The 21,038-nt window shown below is 55.4% G+C and overlaps 1 protein-coding gene across 4 annotated transcripts in view; it reads right to left on the bottom strand.

Annotated features, from left to right (window-relative positions):
• The window catches only part of DGKZ (diacylglycerol kinase zeta), a 42,879-nt gene extending 26,001 nt beyond the window's left edge, over positions 1-16,878 (bottom strand). Inside the window, exons 1-2 of one of the 4 annotated variants that reach the window (XM_071744808.1) lie at positions 16,569-16,878; positions 9,620-9,718 (exon numbers count right to left, since the gene is read on the bottom strand). In XM_071744808.1, the coding sequence (XP_071600909.1) occupies positions 9,620-9,718; positions 16,569-16,756 (287 nt within the window). In that variant the 5' untranslated portion in view covers positions 16,757-16,878. The remainder of the gene's footprint in view (positions 1-9,619; positions 9,719-16,568) is intronic. The other 3 variants (XM_071744810.1, XM_071744811.1, XM_071744812.1) reach the window with 3 other exon arrangements.
• Between the last annotated feature and the right edge of the window lie 4,160 nt (positions 16,879-21,038).

Genomic DNA, 21,038 nt, shown 5'->3' with positions numbered 1-21,038 from the left:
AGGAGCAGCTTCCCACTGTCATTTCAATCTCCTCCTGTGATTGAGGAAGGAGCCAACAGCTCTGGTCTGCTCATGTTCTCCAATCGGAGCTCTTGGAAGGTTGTTTTTCCTAACCAGTCCCTTCAGAGCTCTGTAGACTCCTATGCTCCTTGCCTGGCACCAGTGGGCAGAGGTGCTGCTGAAGCAGGAACGTAACTTGGAGCATGGGCAGGCAACAGTGCAGCCCTGGAGAGCTGGGTGAGAATGGGGCTGCTGCAGAAAGCTCCCTGGGCACTCAGAGCAAGCTGCAATCTCTTCCTCTTGAGGACAGAGCCTTGGTGGGAGGATGTAAACGCCCTTGGAAAGTCAAGCAGGAAGAATTTGCATCTCATAGCTTCAGCAGAGACAGAGCTTATGGATAAGGTGATATGGAGGCCCTGCTCTCTGGACAGCTAGCAACCATCCCATGGTGGTGGTAGCTCAAAAAAATAGACAGGCTGACTCCTAGGGCTAAACATGCAGTGTCCCTCAAGGCACAGGCTCTGTCCACTTCAGGGAGAGCTTCTGGATATTCAGCTCTGTTATTTGGCTTTGTTCCACTAGTCTCAAGCAAACCCTCACATACTGGACTGAACAGGCACTCTGTGTCCTTAAGACAAAGTAAGGGGCTGAACACCTGGTTGTCCCTTCCTCCATGTTGTTATTCCCCCTGTCCCTCCAGCAGCCTGGTCTCTTCCTACCTACCCGTATCCAGAAACAAGAGAGATCCCAGGTTACCTTCACACAGTGCCAAACCTGGCATCCCTCCCCTGGCACTGAGGGTAGCAAGAGGACTCTACTGCAGGACACTGCTGGCAGCTCAACACACAAGCCTTGGGCCTGAGAGAAGTCTTGGAAAATGCTATCAGCTCTTCCTGACCTTTCAGCAAACCTCGAATTAGTTGACTGGAAAGCATTTTTTTCTAACCACAGGGCTACAGCAAGGGAAACAAATCTGAGAGCTTTGCCCTGCTCTGTGCCAAGCACCCATCCTGATGGCATCTGGCTGTGTCCCAGTTTTCTGCAGGTGCTGTGGCACCAGAGCTGGCAGTGTGCAAGCAGGAGCCTCCTTCAGTTTACAAGCTGTCTTCCCCTGGCAAGGACACCAGATCTGCTCAATACTACCCCAGGGAAACTGTCATTAATAGCAACCCCTGCATGACACTAAGATCTCCTGAGGGGTTTCCTCTCTGTCTCCTCCCAGCCAGGATACCGGAGGAACCAAGGGATAAGAGCCCAGGAGCCCATCCAGGGAGCTGCTGCTCATCCCCATACTGCTGACATACCACTGCCTTCACCCTCTATTTCCATCAGAAGCTTGCACCCACTCACACCCTTTCAGCACTCTGATACTCGATCTTCCCACGTCCACTGCCACTCCCACACCACCCCTGCTGATAGTCTGTCCCCATTCTCCTTTCCTGCTCCCAGGCACCTGTCCCCAGTCACTCCTCTCCCTTGGGATCCCTGCCCAGCCCTCTCTGATGCACCACTGATGCTGCCTAGATGAGGTCTACTGAGGAAGGTTCCCCCACACCAAAGGAGGAAGGGAGCACACTGGTTAAGATGTGGTGCATCCCTCAGGGCTTTGGTTGCAATGAGGTGCACAGCAATCAGCAAGTTCTCAAACTATGCAGGTTTTTTTCTACCCAAAATTTTTATTCCAGCTGCAATCTCTCATACATCATGGAGGATGCATCATTAGGAGCTCCACTGTGCTGGGTCCAGCATAATTAAGGAGATAAGGCTCCCCCAGCACTACGGTAAGGAGGCTGTGCCCAAACCATGACTGTTTTGAAGCATCATGAGGAGTGAGCTATAGGCTGTGCTTACCTTCTATTTTAGGATTCATTAATTTGATCTACTGCAACAAGTGCCACTGCCTACATGGCCCACAGCACCCTGCTTCCAGGCTTCTGAACTGCAAGACCATGCCATTCCCAGGGCAAACTGTGACAAAGGACATCCCAAGTTATCCTGTCACCCTCTTACTGCAGAGGAGGAGGTTACTGCTGCTACCTTAAGGTTGTCCCTCCAGGTTGCAGAAGGCAATTTATACTTGCAGGGCACTCAGAGAGGAATTGATCCCCATCCATTAGTGAGCCCTGGGGTTGATCCAGAGGAATTCAGACCTCCATCCTAGTGAGAAAGCAAGGCAAGGGCTTAGAAACCAGCTTGTGGCCACATGCATGCAGCTGCAGAGGGGCCTCCTCCTGACCCTGAGGTCTCTACACAGACAGTCCCAGCACCCCTCTCTGCAAGGAGTTGCACAGAGGCCCCTGACAGGGCTAGTGAGCACAGACAGCATGAGCAAGGTCTCCCAAGCAACATCTGAAGGCTTTGCTAACTTGCTCAGACACCTACCAGTGCTACTGGTGACATTGGTTGACCAGCCTGGAGGCTTCAGGACTGTGCAAAGGACAGGCAGCATTAGTTTGGCCTCTTTGTACCAATCCTGCACATGCCACAGCAAGCACAACTCACAGCCTCCTGCTCCCACACATGCTCTTCTGCTCCACAGCATCACAGCAGTGCCAGCACATGGACCTGATACAAGTATGCTGACACACCCCAGACTTGAAAAGGTAGTAGGACCCTTGCACAAGATGGCCTGAAGTGAAACTCACCCACAGGATTTATTTCAGGGGACAGGAATTTCAGGGCACGCCTCAGGCTGGCAGGGACAGCACAGCATCACCAGTTCAGCATCACTTCTGGCTTGCAGGTGCCCTGGGAGGATCACCACACAATCCACACCAGGGATGAGGCATGGCCACTAACTTTAATCCACTTCCAGGGTATTCCCACTTAGTTGGGTGCTGGGCACACCATATGAATCATAGAATGGGCTGGGTTGGAAGAAACCTCAGAGATCATCAAGTCCAACCCTTGATCCACTCCCCCTGCAGTTCCCAGCCCATGGCACTGAGTGCCACATCCAGGCTCTTTGGAAATATCTCCAGGGATGGAGAATCCACCCCTTCCCTGGGCAGCCCATTCCAATGGCTGATCACCCTCTCCAGAAAGAAATTCTTTCTAATATCCAACCTAAACCTCCCCTGGCACAACTCGAGACCTCTTGTGCCCTCTTGTCTTGCTGAGAGTTGCCTGGGAAAAGAGCCCAACCCCCCCCTGGCTCCAACCTCCTTTCAGGGAGTTGGAGAGAGTGATGAGGTCTCCCCTGAGCCTCCTCTTCTCCAGCCTCAACACCCCCAGCTCCCTCAGCCCTTCCTCACAGGAATTCTGCTGGATCCCTTCACAGCCTCCTTGCTCTTCTCTGGACCTGCTCCAGCACCTCAATCTCCTTCCTGAGCTGAGGGGCCCAGAACTGGACACAAGACTCAAGCTGTGGCCTCCCCAGGGCTGAGCACAGGGACAGAATCCCTTCCCTGGACCTGCTGGCCACGCTGTTCCTGATACATATGATATGGAGAAGATACAACCTCTAAACCACCTTCTTTGAATGGGCAAGGCAGGGGACAGGTACCAGCAGCTCCTTGCAAGGAATGTGTAGGCAAGGCAAAGAAACAAAACACCAAAAAAACCCCAGCTTTCCATCTTGTCATGGGGCAAAACCAGATGGAAGGAACTACCCAGTGGCCTGAGCACAGTCCCCACTCTGCTTCAACCAAGGCAAGGCAAAAGGGATCAGCAATCCCCTGTCTGACCTTTAACAAACTGCTCTCAAGTTTGGCTTGCTGGGGAAACAGGGCAAGCAGAAAGAGACTTTGTTACAGTTCCTGACCTAACCCCACACTGTCTGGTGGCAGCTCCATCCTGCCTCTCTCCAAGCTCTGCACAACGTTGTGGTGCAACCTTCCTTTCACTGCCTTCTTGGAGCAAACCTAAGATGTGCTTTAAGGCAAATCTGCCAGACTTACACTTCATAAAGTCAAAAGTTTGGCAGCCCTAAGGCTCAGAGTCATGTTCCCATTACAACAATGTGATTTCTTTCCCAAAATCCATGGAAGACAGTGTTCTGTCTTAATTTAAACCAAAGCTGACTCCTTGGAGGCTCCTGAGCTGACTCCAGGCGTTCATATCCCTTGACATCTTTCCACCATCATAACATTATGAAGTTTATTTGCCACTATAGTAAATAATCTGCCTTCTGGTTATCAAGAAACCTGACAGCCCCAATTTAAACAATCTGTTGCTGTGTTTGGCTGGGCAGCCAGACAGAAAGACTGAAAGCCTCGGGCAGTGAATTAATATGGGATATAACACAAAGGGTAAGCAACCACCAGCAGTGTGGGGTCCAGGGAGAGCCTGGCCATGCAGTTTCTATTTTGGTCCCATTGGCAGGACCAGCAATGCAGGCTGGGAAGAACTCGAAGATTTTCTTTTCTCTGAACTCTCTTTGCAGTGCAATATGCATTGGAGCAAAGTGGCAGGGAGCTCAGCAGGGCACCCCAGCAGTTTGGGTGCCCAGCCCATGGTTTCTTTATAGCAGATTCCCACTGTCCCCTTTAGGGCTGGTTGCCTCCTTCAGTACCCACAGCTCTGTACCTCCCATAGATGAGGAATGGGTTATTTAAATGGAAGCTGGTCCCACAGCCCAGCTGTCTGATCCAAACTCCCCAGACAGCCCTGGAATTTTCCCCCTGCACATAGGGACATTCCAGAACAGTGCTGCTCTGGGCAGGACAACACAAAGGAGGAGGCAACAAACCCAGAGTTATGATATAGTTGCAGCATGGCAGATTCAGAGCACAGGGCTGGTAAGTCTGCATCTCCCAAAGCAAAGCCAAGAGAGCTTCAGGCACTCAGATACCAGCACAGATAACAGAAAGATGGGAGCATATATCCCCTTCCATCGACAGGGACTGGAAAGAGCATCCCACTGCTCCCAGAAAAAGCAAGACACTTCACTGCCTTCAGCACCAGTAGAGATGCCAAGAGCTCACAAATTTCTCCCCTGCTTTCCTGAACTATCCCAGGGCAAAGCAGCTGTGGCACAGGCTGACCTTGTTGACCTCTGCCATTTCATGCTGTCATCCCCATGCCACACAGGCTGGCAGGATGCAGGAAGTACCAAAAGAGGCAGAAGACTGAGTGGCTGGAAACACACCTCCAGCAGGAAAACCCCCTGCTCTCCACCTAAAGGGGAAATAATAGCCAGGTGCCACCAAGTGCCATGATTGCCACATTTCATAGAGTCCTGATCCCAGCCCTAGAGGCCGCTCATAGCCCTACAGACTTGTTCCAACCTCCAGGAGCAAACACAGCTCATTAGGAGCAAAGTTGAGAGTGTCAGAGGTGATTCTAGGGTCTGCTTCCCTCTGCCCTTTCCCAGTGGGATGGAACCTGGTACCTGCTCAGGCCAGGTACCCACAAACTAAGGGCCTGCTCTCCCAGCACAGCACAAACAAAAGCAGCAAAATGTGGAAGGCAAAGAAGACAAGGGGGAGAGAAGGGGAGAGCATGGGTAAAAGACCTGATCCGGAGTGATGTGGGGGTCCTTGCAGGTGTCAAGTGGGTGGAGGTGGCCACGCAGCAGCAGCAGCAGCAGCATCCTGCCAGCCCTCCCCAACCAAGTCCCAGTTTGGAGAGTGAGTGCTTGGGTTCTCCCTCCACCCCTTCCCAGCACTGCAAGCCCTGACACCACTCGTCAAAATAACCAACAGCACTTCCACCCTGAGCAGCCTGAGGCTGTCTCACCCCCAGCCACAGATTCATGCACCAGAGGGCAGACAGAAAGAGGTCTCCCTGATGCCTGGCTGCCCTCTGAGCACCCAAGTGCAGCTTGCAGATGCCACCCCGTCCCTCTGGAGCAGATAGAGAAGGACAAGGGGAGGAACCCACCGAAGAGGCAATTCTCTCCTGCCTCCTTAGGACCTCCATAACAAAAAAGGGGTTTGCATGGCTGATGAGAGCCACCTGCCATGGAGAGCCTGGGCTGGTACACAGGAAATAACTTGCTCCTGAGTTACAGACAGTGTCTGATACCGGCAGGCTCCACAGACATCTTTTAAAAGGGAGTTTTTAACCTCCCCTTGTTGCTGCAAAAACCTGCCATGGGACCTCTCTCAGCCAGACTGGGGACTTCCCCATGACGTTTCACTGTTACCCAGGTCCCCCCAGCCCCCTAGCTCCCTTCTGAGGCCACAGAACCCATCTTTGCTTTGGCTTTTGCAGAGGGGAGAGGGGGTCATGCTAAAGGCTGGCTCCCTCGCTCCAAAATGCCAGCAAGTTGTGACTCATCAGCTGTTATTATTTTGGTCATTTACCCGGCAGACAGCCCTGCACACGGCCAGAGTGAGTCAGTGCCACAGCTGTGACTCGGTCCTTTCACACCCTGCCTCCTCCTCCTGCCTGCCCCTTCCCCTTGCTCAGATGTCAAGGCTAAAATTAGATGGGGAGCTCTTCTCCTCTATGTGTAGGAACATCCGTGCACACGTTTGGACCTTGCCCAGCATCCTCAGGAGTGAGGATCCTGAGGAGTGAGACTGTAGTAAAAGAGTTGTGATAAAACATCAGAGGAGGCTGCTGCCTCCCCCAGTGAGGGTCTTGAAAGTGGTTCACAGGAAACCATCAACCAGAGGGGAGCCAGGCCTGAAGGCTGAGCTACCACCACTGCTGCTGTACCACCACTGTCACGATAGAAGGAACAAGTGGCCTTTGTGGAGCAGTGGGAGCTAAGGGTGGGGATGCTGCTGCAGGGGCTGTATTTGGCCCTTTTCTCACAGTGCCAGAGTGGAAGGGAAGCTAGAGACACCCCAGGACAGGAAGGGGATGTTTGCTCCTGTTAACCTCCTCTCCCCTTAAACCCAGGTAGCTGTTGAAGATGGAGGGCTCTGCCTCTCTCCCTGCACTGCATACGCATCCCTAAGATTTCCCTTCCCAGACCCAGGAAAGGGCCAGCTGGCACTGCCAGCAGAGCAGGTCCTGGCATCCTCACAGCCCCAGCATGGCAGCAGTGGTGGCTGGGGAGAGGAGAGAAGGAGGGCTGAGGAGGAGAGGCCTGCAGAAGTGCCTCCTGGAACAGTCCCCAGCCCATTTCTGTTTAGGCTCACTCACTGGGACTGCCATGATGTATTTTGGTGTATTTTGGTGTATTTATCAAAGAGGCAATTAAATTTTTCCTGTAACTAGGTGCTTGCCCAGAGTAAAGAAGCCTGGTAAGAGGTGTGTGTGGTTCCTCCCCAGCCTTTCCTCCAGCAAAGGAAACTTCTCTTCGGCTGCTCCACACCCACCCTGTTGTGCCCCCAGCCCTCCACAATCTAAGTACAGCAGAGACCCTTGTTGATATTGCCTGCTAATTTCACCCCCACCACAGTCCCACTCCCTCCTGGGACAGCAGGACCTGGACTTGCAGATGGAATTGGTTCAGAGAGATGCCCAGGCCAGACTCTACCTGGCCCTAAAATCCCTCCCAAGTCAAGTAGATCAGCAAGGGATCAGGTCACTGGTTCTCCATGTCCCTTTCCTTAGAGGCAGCTGGATAGCCCAAACCAGCCAGGCAAACCTTCCTGCTGCTGTTCTCTTGTGACAAACAAAGCCCTCACCCCACATACACATGAGCAGTGAGGGAGACCTTCAGCTCCCTGTGCTGCTGCCACAGGTTTTGGTCTGCTGTGTTCAAGCACAAACCACTGCTCTGAGCAGAGGCTTCCTAGACCCATGCAGCCATTAGTAAGGCCTTCCCAGAAAGCAGCATCTGAAACCACACCACAAGTGGCAGCCCTTAAAGGCATCTGCAAGGAGGGGAATGCTCAGCATCCCTGAGAAACCCAGATCTCCCCATACACACAAAGCCCGAGGTTGACACTGGAAAGACACCTCCTATTTCTGTGTCCCAAGCCTTGACTGTGACCCTGTGACTAAGCAGAGCACATGCCAACTTGCCACCCAAAAGTTATTCACTGGTTTAACAGGTGACCCTGTTACTGGTCTTTGGTTTCACCCAGACTTCTTTTTCTTGCCCACCTCATGTCAAAATCAAGGTAACTCCTTTTATCAGTGCTAAATTTATCACTTCTAGGTTTTGCTAAATGTCAGCTTGTGCCTCTGCCACAAATGGGAGGGCAGATTTTTTTTCTCCTCCACCCTTTTTGTTCTAAATGCCCTCAACATACCTGCTCTTACAACCTTCCTATTCTTCTCTCATCCAAATATCCCCCCATCTACCAACCTCTGAAGCCTCAAAGGCCTCCTTTCTTTCACCATCCTTTGGAGAGGAGGTTCCAGGGGAAGAGGAGCTGCCTGAGCAGAGAGCAGACCACTGTCCCCCTTCCCAGTGGTCTAACCCTTCACTGCAGACTGGCAGTGCAGGGCTGCCACGCTCTTCTCCTGCTCCCACAGGGTGACACTGAGTGCTCTGGACACCACCAGAGCTGGGGGAAGCAACCCAGGCTCCAGGTGCAGAGGCTGCACAGGTGCTGTTGTGTGGCCACAAGTGGCAGCAGGACATGCAAGCCAAAGCAGCAGCGATGTGGCTAACAGCTGCCTTGGCTGGAGTTTTGCCTCTGAGCACCAGTGAGCCAGCTGACAAGTTTAAGACAGCAAACTCATCGGCCACTTCACCCACAGTAACACAAAGCAGCTTCACACGAACACTCTGCAAAGCCCTTCCTTGCAGAAGAGAAGAAAGCAAAACCAGGAGTCAGGAGACAAGGCCAAGAAACCCCACAGAGGGGACATGTCACAACATTCGGAGTGGCTCAGCAGAACACTGAAGAGCAACCGTGCCATCTGGTGTTCAACCCACTGCACTTTGGGCCTCTCCAAACCCCATCCACCTCTCAGCCAGAGCAGGAACCAGACATGCTGCCTCCCACCCCTAACACTCCCAACCAGCACTGGGACACCAGACTTCCATGTCTACAAGATTGGGCCCACTGGAGACCAAGCAGGAAACTCAGAAAGGCCCCGTACACCACCCAGATGGGGCGATACCCAGAGGAACTGTTTAGCAGAAGCCAGGAAGCAGCAGTCCTCAGGGAGGTCTCCCACTGCCCTGCTTCTGTGTGGCACCCACACAAACACAGGCAAATCCTGACCAGGTTGATGTGCTGCTCCACAAAGACCACAGCGTAAGGAGCCCAGGAAAGGGACTTGTCCTTTCCACCACATCTCCTTGGGAGCACTTGTGAGCCCCCAACACCATAGCTAGCCTAGGTACTGGCTCCCACAGTGCAACTGCATCCCAGCAATCATTACTTCCTCCCAAACTCTGGTTTCCCATCGTGTCTGGAAGTCCCAGCCCTCCTGAACTTCAGACTGCTTCAACCATTTGGCTAAAACACCCACTCGGTGTTGTCATCTTAGGTCTTCAAAACACTCAGCATGCACTGAAGTGCTATGGCCCTCACACTTACCATGGAGGAAGAGGACATGGAGGAAGAGGTCAGTCCCTGAACACCAGCAGAAGGGGGGCTGCCATGTTAGTTGATTAAAGTCCAGCAGCAAGCTGCTGTCTAGAATAGGGTTAGTTACACAGGCAGCAGGCAGGCAGCCTGGCTTTTGGCTGTCCTGGTTAATGCGAACACAAGAGGCTGACTTGGGTGAGATGTGGGAAGGAGGAAAGCTCCTGAGCAGAAATCTTGCATCAGCTGCTGGGACTGCAAAGCCTGTGCAAGCCAATAAAAACACCACCTACTTATACACCGCTGGCCGGTGCTTTATCCTCCTGGATCCCCATCGGCTGGGCTGGCAGCCCCAGAGACAAGGGAAGACACTTTTGTGGGGCAGGTGGAGTCTAGGGACACAAAAAGAGTGGTCAGCAAGCCCTCCCCATAAACACCCCTGGCACAGCACACAGGGCTGTCACACACCCAGCACACAGCACTGTCCTGCCCCTCCATGGCTTTGCTGCTCCAGTTCCATCCCTCCACCCAGCACCCACGGCCTCAGTATTTGCAGATCTCACAGGCCCCAGTGGCACCTGTGCCAGCACCCCTGTTGTCAGCCATGGAGGTCACTGTTAGGCAAATTGTCCGTGGAACTGGGGTCAACAAGACCACCTCTCCCTTTGGAGCCAGTCAGTGAACAACAAGCACCACAAGAATCCAAATTCTGGCATACTAAACAACACCAGTCCAGAGTCACTTCCACCCTGACCCAGCTTGCTGAAAGAGCCTAAGGGTGCCCAGGCCATGCACTTCTGGGGTACACAGCTCAGGGTTTGGGGCCAGGTTGACACAGAGGGGGAGCCCTGCTTCCCTTCCTCCTCCCTTGTGCCAGCCCAGCTCCTGGAAGCCTTCACCTCCACCGGTGAATCAAATCCAGGCATGGATTTGAATTTCAAATAAATCATGAAGGCACTTGCCAAGCCTCCCATGGAGGAGCATTGTTTGGGCAGGGCAGGGCAGCTCACCTGCTCCCAACCCTCTTGCCCCTGCACATGAGCCCTGACCCAGGTCTTGGTGACACAGCACATATGGGTATCACCTTTATTGGGACCCCTCTGACACTCATTTCCCCACTGCATCTGCATCCTCCAAATTATAAAAAAACCCTGTGGGCAGGTAATGCTGCTGTTCAAGCCCAGGCAGGGGGTCCTCACCAGCAGCCTCTGCCAGAGCATCTCCGGACCCCAGGCCAACCTAGAGCCCAGCTGGGAGCTGGGATAGGGAGTGAGGTGCCTCCACCCCTGCACTCAAGCAGCTCTCATGTGAGAGGAGCCCTGCCATATCTTAATCCCACCATCTGTCAGCCTCTGACAGCTGCAAAATCCCTGCATCCTCCCGCCCCCATGCCACATTTCAGCAGTGGCAGCTGCCAGATGCTTGCTGCCAGAGTGCCCCACGCCATGTCTCCTTGCATGGTGACCTCAGGCTTGGGCAGTAAGAGGCTTAGCGCTGGATCTGAGCAGCTCCTGGCCAGGGCAGAGAGGCAGGACCAGATAACAGATAATCTGATTGACAAGGAACTTCCACAGGAAGGGGCTGGTATGTGGCTGGCTGCACAGCCCCTGTTCCCTCTATAGGCTGGGTCCTGGCTGGAGGCCAGGAGCTAGGGAAGAGGTTCTGAGCTGTTTTAAGTACTTCTGCTCTGTGACTCTCCATCCTCATCCCACTGTTGAGTCCTGCTTTGGAGAGGAGATGGGAGCAGGCAGGAAGAGTTCCCCAGCTCCACACCTGGGTTGCTACCAGGAAGCAAAAGACAGGCTGTTCCAGCACCTACACTCCTGATGGGAGCTGAGCTGCACCAAAACAAGGGGGAAACCCTCAGCAACCAGCCTTACATTAGCTCCTGGGACAGCTAGCATTGCCACACGACTTTCTACAAATGCACTGCATCTTTTGTGTTTTGGAGATGATACTGCTCCCACCCTGCTGAGAGCTGAGGCTGGCAAGAAGTGGAAGGGAGATGGGGTGAGAGGAGCCAGGGAAGGGGCAAACACTGAGCTTTTCCCTGCTGATCCTGGGGGAATATTTTCATGCTCTCTGTCTGGGAGCCCCCATATGAGGCTAGGACCAGCTGCTGTGAGGCTAGAGCCCACCATGAGCCAGCATCCATCAGTAAAGCCAGGGGAGCAGCAGCAGCAGCCCCCAAGGTGCACTGAAAACATCTCCCACTGACTTGGGGCACTTGGCTGCCACCCAGCCCTCCACAGGTGGGATTTGCCCCCAGGGAAGGACTTCCCACCTCAGTGCCACCTGTCTACCAAGCTGCAACCACATCTTGGGTAGCATGCCCCAGAGACAGGTTCCCAGCTCCTACGGGTCTCTGCCAAGTGGGCTGGGTTCCTCCAGGATGGTGAATGCTTAGCCTATTTCCCCAGGCCCTGAACCACTAGGAAAGGCTGACACCATGAGATGGGCAAAGCTCATGCAGGCTGTTCCCAGGTGCTGGAGAAAGGGCTGCAGGTAGAAACTGGAGCTGGCAGCCTAACCCAGACAGCACAACCTGCCTGGCAGGCAGGGCTGCAGCCATTAACTTCTACTGTCTGCAACAGCAGGGACAGGGAAGAGGTCCCCCTAGTGCAATGAGGAAGAGTTTCCCCTGGGGACAGAGCTCACTGTTCATCACCAAGTTAATATCCTCAGGCATCAACCCCTAAACCACAGGCAGGAAAACAGTGCTGGGTCTAACATAAGCTTCCAGAACAGCCCTGAGAACTCCATTCCCTTGGTACTGGTCTGGCCATCACAGTCTCATTGCTTGCCTCAGCAGAGCTTCACCCCGAGGTCCTGACAGGGAGAAGAAAACCTCCCAGTTCCCAAAGAGAGACTGCAAGCTGCAACTGAAACACAGAGTATTACTTTTGTAATACTGGAGAGCTGGCCCAGGGAAAGCTCCCACACTTGGGATTGCAAAGACAGAGGCTCTTTATTCCCTCAGAGCCTGGTGCCAGCTCAAGAACCAGTAGGACAGGTTTGCCATATTTCCACACCTTGTCCGTGTCCCCAAATAGGTCCTGCACCAGAGTCCGTGACTCTTAAAGTCTCTGGCAGAAGCAATTCACCTCCTGCCACTCCCCACCTCTTCTGAAAAGGATGGTTTATAGGCCAAGGCACTTAAGCCTCAGCCTGTAGCCCTAGTTCTGCTCCTGAGCTCAGCATCTCAAAGCCAGCACCTGTTTACAGGAGCCAGCAAGCAAGCGAATGCGTGATCAAAAGCCAGCTCAGGAGCTCCAGCTCATGGAGTCACCTGGGAAAAAGAAACCAGAGCTCCACTGAAAGAGAGGGGAGCTGGGAGTTATATTTAGAGGCTTTGTCAAGTCTCTGGGGAGACCATCTGCTCCCCAGGCATGACACCAGGATGAGAGGAGGTAACACTACACTGCTTCCCCCACTGACTGCTGGAGCTCAGGTTGCCTTCCTCAGGAACATCGCCCCATCCCAGAGGGCTGGCCTCACCTTAGGAGCATCTGCTCCTAGTCCCCGAGAGGACCCATAAAATCAAACAGCCCCCAAACCCTCCCCCTCAATCCAACATCCACAGCCCTGCCTCTCCCTCTCAAAACCACCTTCTTGCAAAGAGCTGTGCCTGCTCCCAGTGTCCCCCTCCCCTTCCACTGCTCCTCTCCCTGTCATTTTTGTTCAAAGGAGATGAGAGGTCCCTTGTCCTCCCTTCTCTCAGCCCCTTGAGGAGATTACAGGGTTTCCTGGAAGAGATGCTCCAACTCCTAAGCAGATTAGAGGTCCTGCTACCTTCTCCAGCATGGGCACAGGCCACTGTGGCAGCCCCTGCTCTGATCTCAGAGGGGCAGCAGAGCTGCCAGCTGGGGCTGTAGGGACAAGGCAGGTGGCAGGCAGAGACCATGCCAGGGAGGGCCCCAGCCCCTAGAAGCAGCCAGCCCCCCCCTCCATCTCTGTCTCATCCTGTCAGCCTCAGTGTGAGGATTTGTGAGCTTCTCAGCATGCCCAGCAATTCTCCCCTGCTCCCAGGAAGGTCAGAAGTCCCAAAGCACAAAACAAACATGGCAGTGGCAGCAGCTCTCCTGGCACATCCATCCTGCCCTGCAAACAAACCCAGGTGTTGATGCAGGGGACAGCTACAAAGTCCCAGGGGTGACACTGGCTTGGGGCCCAGCTAATGCCACCCATCACCTGTGAGCTGTATGGGGAGCAGAGGGTGGAAGGTTTCAGAACCAGAGGCATGCAAAAGCTGCTTGCATGGAGGAGGATTGCTCAACAGCTGGCTGGCAGCAAGGTGTAGTGTGAAAAAAGCCTGTCCTGAGGTAAGCACTAATCTCAGTCTGCCAGGGTGTAGATTGCAAACTTCAGGCTTCTCATCACCACCTGCCAGGGTGCCTGGGGCTCACTCCTCTGCACAGCCCATTTACCACACATGTGCTAGGCAAAATCACACCCAAAGCCTTTGCTCTGGCTGGACCTGCTCACCAGTCAAAGGCCAACAAGGTCGGGGGGACACGGTGGTTCCCTCCAGACAGTAGGGATGAGGAAGGCTGGGAAACCATCCCACTGGCACACCTTCCCCAGCTTTCACATGGGTGTGAGCATCAAGCTGCAAGAAAGACAGTGACAAGTGACATACCATACCATAAAGACTCTGCTCAGTTTCTTGACTAGTGTTTACTCCCACACCATGCCACCCACATACCTTCCCTGGGGCAATGACAGGCACCCCGGGGCTCAAGTACAGGCTCCAGGCTCCAGTGCAGGGCCTGCAAAAGGACCCAATTTCAGGCAAAAACTTGGTCCCAAGCTCTCTGCCCCACCAGATGTGGCAGCTACGTTTCCAGCTGTGCTGCCACAGCAGACCAAGCCATAACATGCATCTCCTTTGAAGGGGAATGAGTTAAAGGCCCTAGAGCCCACAGGAAGATACACTTTGGCATCCTACCTCTTCAGCACGGGGGAAAGCAAAAAAAGGATTTTGTCCACAGCACTTGCACTCCTTCCCCATGTCCCCCCCTGAAAAGGGTAAACTGTACTGTTCACTCACAGCACAAGAAATGGGGCATCTAGGAAGGAAATTTAATCCTAACCACCTATTACCTGATCAGCCCTAATCTCTTTATCAGCCCAATTAAAAGAATTACCCATCCATGGCCTGGATGCACATATTGCACACTTGTCTCCATCAGCTTTGGAGCCAATTACTCCACCCTCCTGTAAGGCAATTACAAGGTACAGAAATAAGCCACAGGGAACTAAAGGTACTGCCAGAGGCCAGAGCTCAGGGGCTCGCCCCTCCTTTGCTTCAAATCCCTTCAGGGGTCACCTGCCCTGGGGACAAGACAAGCTCTCCTGCCATTTTGTGGACTTGTCCCTTATCTGGCTGTGCCTCCTGTTATTGCTGCAGGCAGAACCCAGCAGCACATGGCCACCTCAGGAGACCTCTCCCCTTGAAGCTGGCATCCCCCAAAGCCTCACTGCTGCTAGCCTGCAAGCTCCTGCTGATTGCCTAAGTTTCCTCTGGACCTGCTTCCCAGATGTATATGTCCTGGCTAAAGCCCAGAGTAAAAGGAGGCCTGTAGGAATTTCTCCTCACTCCCCTGCAGCTCTGGGTGTTGCATTCACCACTCTGAGCTGGAGGAATCCACAGGCCCACAATCAGTGGAAGAAGAGTGAGCAAACCATCTGCACATCGAACAACCTCACAGGCAATTCTTAGCTGTCCTGGTAGGCATGCTGGCCCCCTCCAGCTCAGCACCTCCTGCTCATCCCACTCTGCTCTCCCCCTCGTGTCGATGCTGCAGAAGGTCGTTCATACATAGAGAACTTCTCCTCAGTGTAGGCAGGAACAGCAGCCAAAACTCCTCAGAGCCAGAGAGATGCCATGCAGCATTGGGGACAGGTCAGAGACTGCCAGGAGCTCCTGGCAACCACTGCCACCAGCTTTGAAACTGAGCACTACTCCACGCTGGGGTGACTTTGCAAGGCCCCCACTCCCAGCTTGATCTTGGCAGTGGAGGTTTAAAAGGTTGCCCTTCCCCTTCAACCAGCACCTGTGACACCATATTGGAGCACAGCATCCTGCTTTGGTCCTGTTCCCCACCTCCCACACACCAAAAATGCTGACGAGCTATAACAGGTTCAGCAGAAGGCCACAAGATGGCTGGGGGCAGGAGCTGTCACATACAAGGAGAGGATGAGATACTGGGGGCGGGTTGGCCTGCAGAAGAGAACGTTAAGTGGGAATATTACTACCATCTTCAGCACTGGCAGAAAGATACAGAGAAGACTGAGCCAGGCACTGCCCAGAGGTGTGCAGCAACAACCTGAGAGACAATGAGGACAGGATGCAACAAGAAAAACTCTGAATAGTTATTGAGGGTGGGAAAAAATTCCCAGGAGCTGAAGCACAGGAACAGGTGTCCAGGGAGGTGGTGCTGTCTCCACCCTCACCATCAGCAGCCTGATCAAATTCAGCACTGCTTCAAGGCAGAAGGGTGGAACAGGTGAACCTCCAGAGGTCCCTTCAGACCTGAGTTATTCACTATTTTTACACACCTCCAGAGGGCTGGGGTACCCTTTGGCTTACAGGGGCTGACAACCCCTCAAATCCCACGAGGCCAACAGCAGGACTGGTGCGAGGGGAGGTGCGAGGGGCCCAAGTGAATGAAGCTGGAATACCGGCAGCTGGAAGCTGGGATCCCGTCTCCCAGCACTTCGGGACTGCCGGTCTCACACCCGATCTATGGGACGGGTGTGCGGGAAGGGAGAGGGGCGGTTCTGAGCAGGTGGAAACGAATCCTCCAGAGATGCGGCTCAGAAGTCCCCGGGGGGAAGAGTGGGCACAGAGAGAGAATGATGCTTCCCTACTTCCCAGAGGTCACATCAAGAGCTCAAAATGAGAAAAAATGCAAACTCATCCCTCTCCATGCCCACACCACGTCCTGCATCCCTCGGTGGCTGTGCTCAGCCGGCTGCCGACTTTAAAGTCAGGGCGGGCCTAGGGCGGCAGGCTCGGGATGCGGCGGCTGCTGACAGATGCCCGGCGGCCGGAGGTTCCCCCGGCAGAGGCGAGCAGCGGCTCCGCAGTCTCCGCTCGGGATGTTCCAGCTGCCTACGGCCAGCCCTCGCCCGGGCGACTGGCCTCCTTCCCTCCTTCCCCCGTCCGGTACCGGGGCAACGGGGAAGGCTCTGACCGGAGCCCGCCCGCCCGGTGACACCCGCCCGCCCGGTGCTCACCTGCGCCCGAAGAGCTTGAGGCCGGTGAAGCGCTTGTTGCTGTGCCGGCGGCCCAAGGGAGGCAGCGACCCCCGCTCGGGCTCGGCGCCGCCCGAAATTCCGGAGGAAGCCGCGGTGGTAACGGCAGACGAGGAGGAAGAAGAGGCGGAGGGCGAGCCGCCGGCCGTCGCACACCCGGCCGCCTCCATGCCCAGGCTTGGGGCTCGGCGCCGCCGCTACCGTCGCCTCTGGCCAGGGGTGGACCCTTGGGGCGGGCGGGAGGCGGTGCGGCCTCCGCCGCCCCCGCCCCGCCGGGCCGGCAGCGGGCAGGAAGTGCGGCCATGCACCGGAGGTACCGAGCCCGCATGGAGCCGCCGGCGCCCCCTGCTGCCGCGCGGGGAGCGAGGGTTGCGGGGGGAGGAGGCGGTGGCGGCGGCTTCGGGCCGGGACCTGTGGCGCGGTGCCCGGCGTTGCCGGCTCAGGAAGTCGAGTGTCAGCCCCGCCGTCGCCCCGCGCTCGCTAAGAGGTTCAGCAGCACAGTTGGCTCAATAGGTTCCTCCGCCTTCCATTGTTCGCCGCCGGACGGGGGGTCGGAGCCAACAGCCCCACCGCCGCCGCCGCCCTCTCTGGGGACTGGGACTTTGCTTCGAGGCAGGCGCTGATGTTCCCTGCCCGCGTTTTTCCCTGCCCTCTGAGCTACCAGCCCCACCTCGCATCCCCAGCTACCAGGGCCACCCCGGCCGGGTGGCTGGCAGTTTCGGAGGGCAGGGGCTGGGCTGGTCCTCATGGCTGGCAGTGCTAAGGGTATCATCAGCCAGGACACGCTCTCCGTCCTGGCAGGAGCCGTGGGCTGCCCTCTTTTGCATGGAGAACGAGCTGGCTGTGATGGCCGCTTTCCCTGCTGCCCCAAGAGGTGCCAGGTCAGGCTGAAAGCCAGGGCTGCAGGGCCTGCCCAGCAACATCCCAGCTGCCAGCCCATTGTGGCTCCTGCTGCTGACCTGTAACCCCCTCGGAGCAGGCCCCGCTGACCACCTTAAGTGCCAGCCATTCCCAGGAGGGCTGGTGGGGATGGGGATACATCTCCCAGCTCCCACCAGCTGCAGGAAAAACCTGACAGTCCAGCCCTGCTGACCTCACGGGCAGGCAGGCTTCGTCTGCAGACTTCCTGCACTGCCCTGCAACATCCCCGCTGAGGAGGCTGTGCGGGCGCTAGCACTAGAAGAAGAGGAAGGGGGGACTGTTGGCAACACACCAGGAAAGCATGGGAAGCCTTTCCCCCACCCCCTGAAGCATGGGCTGTCAGCACCAGCCATAGCACCTCAACTCCCCAGAGCAAGAGAAAGGCAGCAGAGCCTGCCCCAGCAGGTACCTCATATCTACGTACCCCGGAGGGCTCTGGGGAACGTCCCAGGAGCGGTGCCGCCACATCTGCCACAGCACGAGCTGATGCCCTCAGCCGGCCTGGGGTTCACGCCCGTTCTTCCTCCCGCAGCAGACGCTTTCCGGTGTCATCCCGCAGGCAGGTCCCTGGCAGTGCTCCGCCACCCGGCCACCCTCCCGGGGCTCTGGCTTTGTTTGCACCCTTCACCTGGTTCCTCTCTCTGCACTTCCTGGAAGTGTCAGAGCGGCTGTCACTGCAGCCGGCTGCGCCGTGCTCGTACCCCCGGCAGCCTGCAGCGCTCGGCCACCTTTGCTGGACCCTGTCTGGAAAAGCCTTACACACGCCCTCAGCGAGCAGGAGCACACCCTGGCGTGACGGGCTGCGTAGCAAGGAATCTCACTTCCCTTGCTGGGCCAACGAAAGCTCCCGGGCTTGAGACTGGATCCTCTTCCAAAGATATCCCGGCACCACCATGCAAATGGGGCATGGAGAGTCGTTGGTCCCCTGCAGCCTACCCCATGCCATGTGCCTTGTCAGCCCGCACGTTCCTGCAGCACTCATTAACCCCCATATATACGTTCCTCCTGCCCAAACACCCTCCAGCCATGAGTCCTCTCACCTTGTGCAAGGGTTTGTGAAAAACCCACCTGAATAAGGCAGACAGGGGGACTGTGGGAAGCACGAGCATCTGGTAGGCTCTGGGCTAGCATCCAAAGAGCAGAGAGGCAGCCTGACATTTATCATCCACCCTGGTGTAGGTCTGTAGGGTGCAGCATGAACCTGCAGGCTCAGCTTGTCCTCATCTCCAAAAAACCTGGCTCTTCACAGCCAGACACTGCTGGGTCTGCTTTGGCTCCATTCAGATCAGCAATGGTGGGGGTCTGTGGGTGGCTTCTGTGCTACCACAGAAAATGAAGCGAGCAGAGCTAGACCCTTCAGCCTCTGTGGGTGGCATTTCTAAAGGGGCACATGATCTTGCTTCATATTCCAACATTGAAAGGGAAAAAAAACCACAAAACATTGTCAGACCTTGATCTTGCCAGGCGAGGTCTGAAACCAAGCAGAACCCGCTGCAGTAATTACCATGCAGAGGGAGGAGGAAAAGGCTGGTCCTGGATGCCTAACTCCAGTGCAGCTATTGGGAAGGGTAAAGTTTTGTACCAAAAGGGTTTGTCATCTCTTCACCTGTAGGTTCTCCCAGCCTGCAGACATTTCCCTTCATTTTGTGCTGCTCCCCTTCTCCAGGTGCTCTTACTCTACCAGGGAGCAGTGGTGAGGCCTGCCCTGGGGACCTTCACCCTCCTGTCTCTACTGTGTCCACATGTCCTTCCACAGTCCTGTCCCTCCCTCGAGCTTTGTGCAAAACCATGGGGGACCCCACAGAAAGCCCAGCTCTGTCTGTTCTTGGTCAGGAGACCCAAAGGGAGTGACCCAGCTGGCACTGGCTTCTCTGCTGGCAGCACAGGGGAGCAGTGTCCCTTTTCTCTGTGCTAGTTTCTCCCTGGTAAGGAAAGGGTTAAACTGCCTGCCTGCCAGGATACCCGACCCTGTGATTCTTTGTGAGCTGGGATGAGATAAGATGGGGGATGGCCAAGGGGGGGGGATGGCAGCATCTTCAAGTTAGGCTCAAGGATCTCAGCTCTGCCCACCCACAGCTGCAGTTTCACACTGCCCATAACTCAACCTCCCTGTTGTCCTTTTCTAGGGGACTCCTACCCCACACTCCCACCACACCACCCCATTGTGTGCAAGGCTGCAGCTGTGGGTGGCAGGCAAGTCTTCTGCAGCCTCATGGAGCAGGCCTGGTCCACCTGAAGTGGAAAAACATAAGCAGGAGGGAAGACAGGAGCATCCCCTCTGTCAGCAGTGCAGTCTTGGAGCAGCTTGAACTATGTCTGGTTTAAGATGGGGATTGGGGTTGTGTTGCACTGTTCTGCCATGGCACTGCTGCAGTCAGGTTGTACCTACAGCTTCCCTGTTTCTCCAAAACTGCCTCTTGGGGTGTTTCTATCTCTTGTTATACACAGCCCAATCCCCAGTGCACCACTACCTTGCACCTAGAGCATCCAGGATGGGCGCCATGGAGTGAACACACCCCAGCACTGCTCACTGCCTGGTGCTGACTCCAAACTCAACCCCGTGCCCCATTGCTGTGCCTGATGGTGGGGCCACCCACCACTGGTGGCACTGCCATGGTGCCTCTCACAAGCTCTATACCCAGCAAGCAGAGCTTGTCTCTGGAGAGGGTCAGAACAGGGGATGGTGAGAAACCCTTGTCACACCCCAGCCAAGGTCTATGAGAAGCCACCTACTCACTAGAACTTCCTAGTGCTGTGAGCTTCCTTCCAGCCATGCCAGGGAATGCCAACCATCTCCCTTGCCCAGGTGCACAAAGGGATGCAGAGACAGATGCCTCTGTCAGAACAGAGCGGACTTGGCTTGCTGGAAATGAGTAGGAATTGGATTATGCTGCTCTGCACAGCCAGGATAATGTGATTAAAAGGCTAACAGGCAGGACTTGGAGGAAAGTGGCCCCTCTCTGCCTCCCTCTTCCTGCAGCTGGAAGCTCTCCTTTTCTTCCTCACCAGCCCAGCTGTGACAGAGGGGTTGCACACCCTCTGCCCCAAGACAAAAACCCAGAGCTCAGCCAGATCTGAAGGCAGAAGAAAGAGAAGATGGCAGACAGCCACAGCCAGCACCCCTTAGCCCTGCAGAGCTCCAGCTTCCCTCTCCCCAGCAGGCCCTGCTGGCTCTCCCCTCTGCCCTGTGACCAAGCTCTCTTGCTATTTACATGACAAAACAGCACTTCTGCTCAGCTCTATGGGTTATATTTATCTCCCCAGCACAGAACAGCCTCTGAGATGCATTATCTTCGTCCTATCTGCCAGCCAGGGAGTATGCCAAGCAGCTGAAGTGCCCTGTACCTCACCCGCAGGGACAGGACCAGCAAAGGATTCCCTGCTTTTCTCCACATGGAGTAATGCCAGGTGTGGGGTTGGGGGCACAGAGGGCCACAGGGGTCCCTCTCCCCCATGCCACAAGGTATGAGGAGCACTACAGTGTGTGGGCTCCACAGCGTGGGCACTGTCTCCAGAAGTGGCTGAGAGAAG

Source organism: Heliangelus exortis, chromosome 5 (genome assembly GCF_036169615.1).
Source record: "Heliangelus exortis chromosome 5, bHelExo1.hap1, whole genome shotgun sequence".
NCBI lineage: Eukaryota > Metazoa > Chordata > Aves > Apodiformes > Trochilidae > Heliangelus > Heliangelus exortis.
This window is presented reverse-complemented; position numbering and strand designations above follow the sequence as displayed.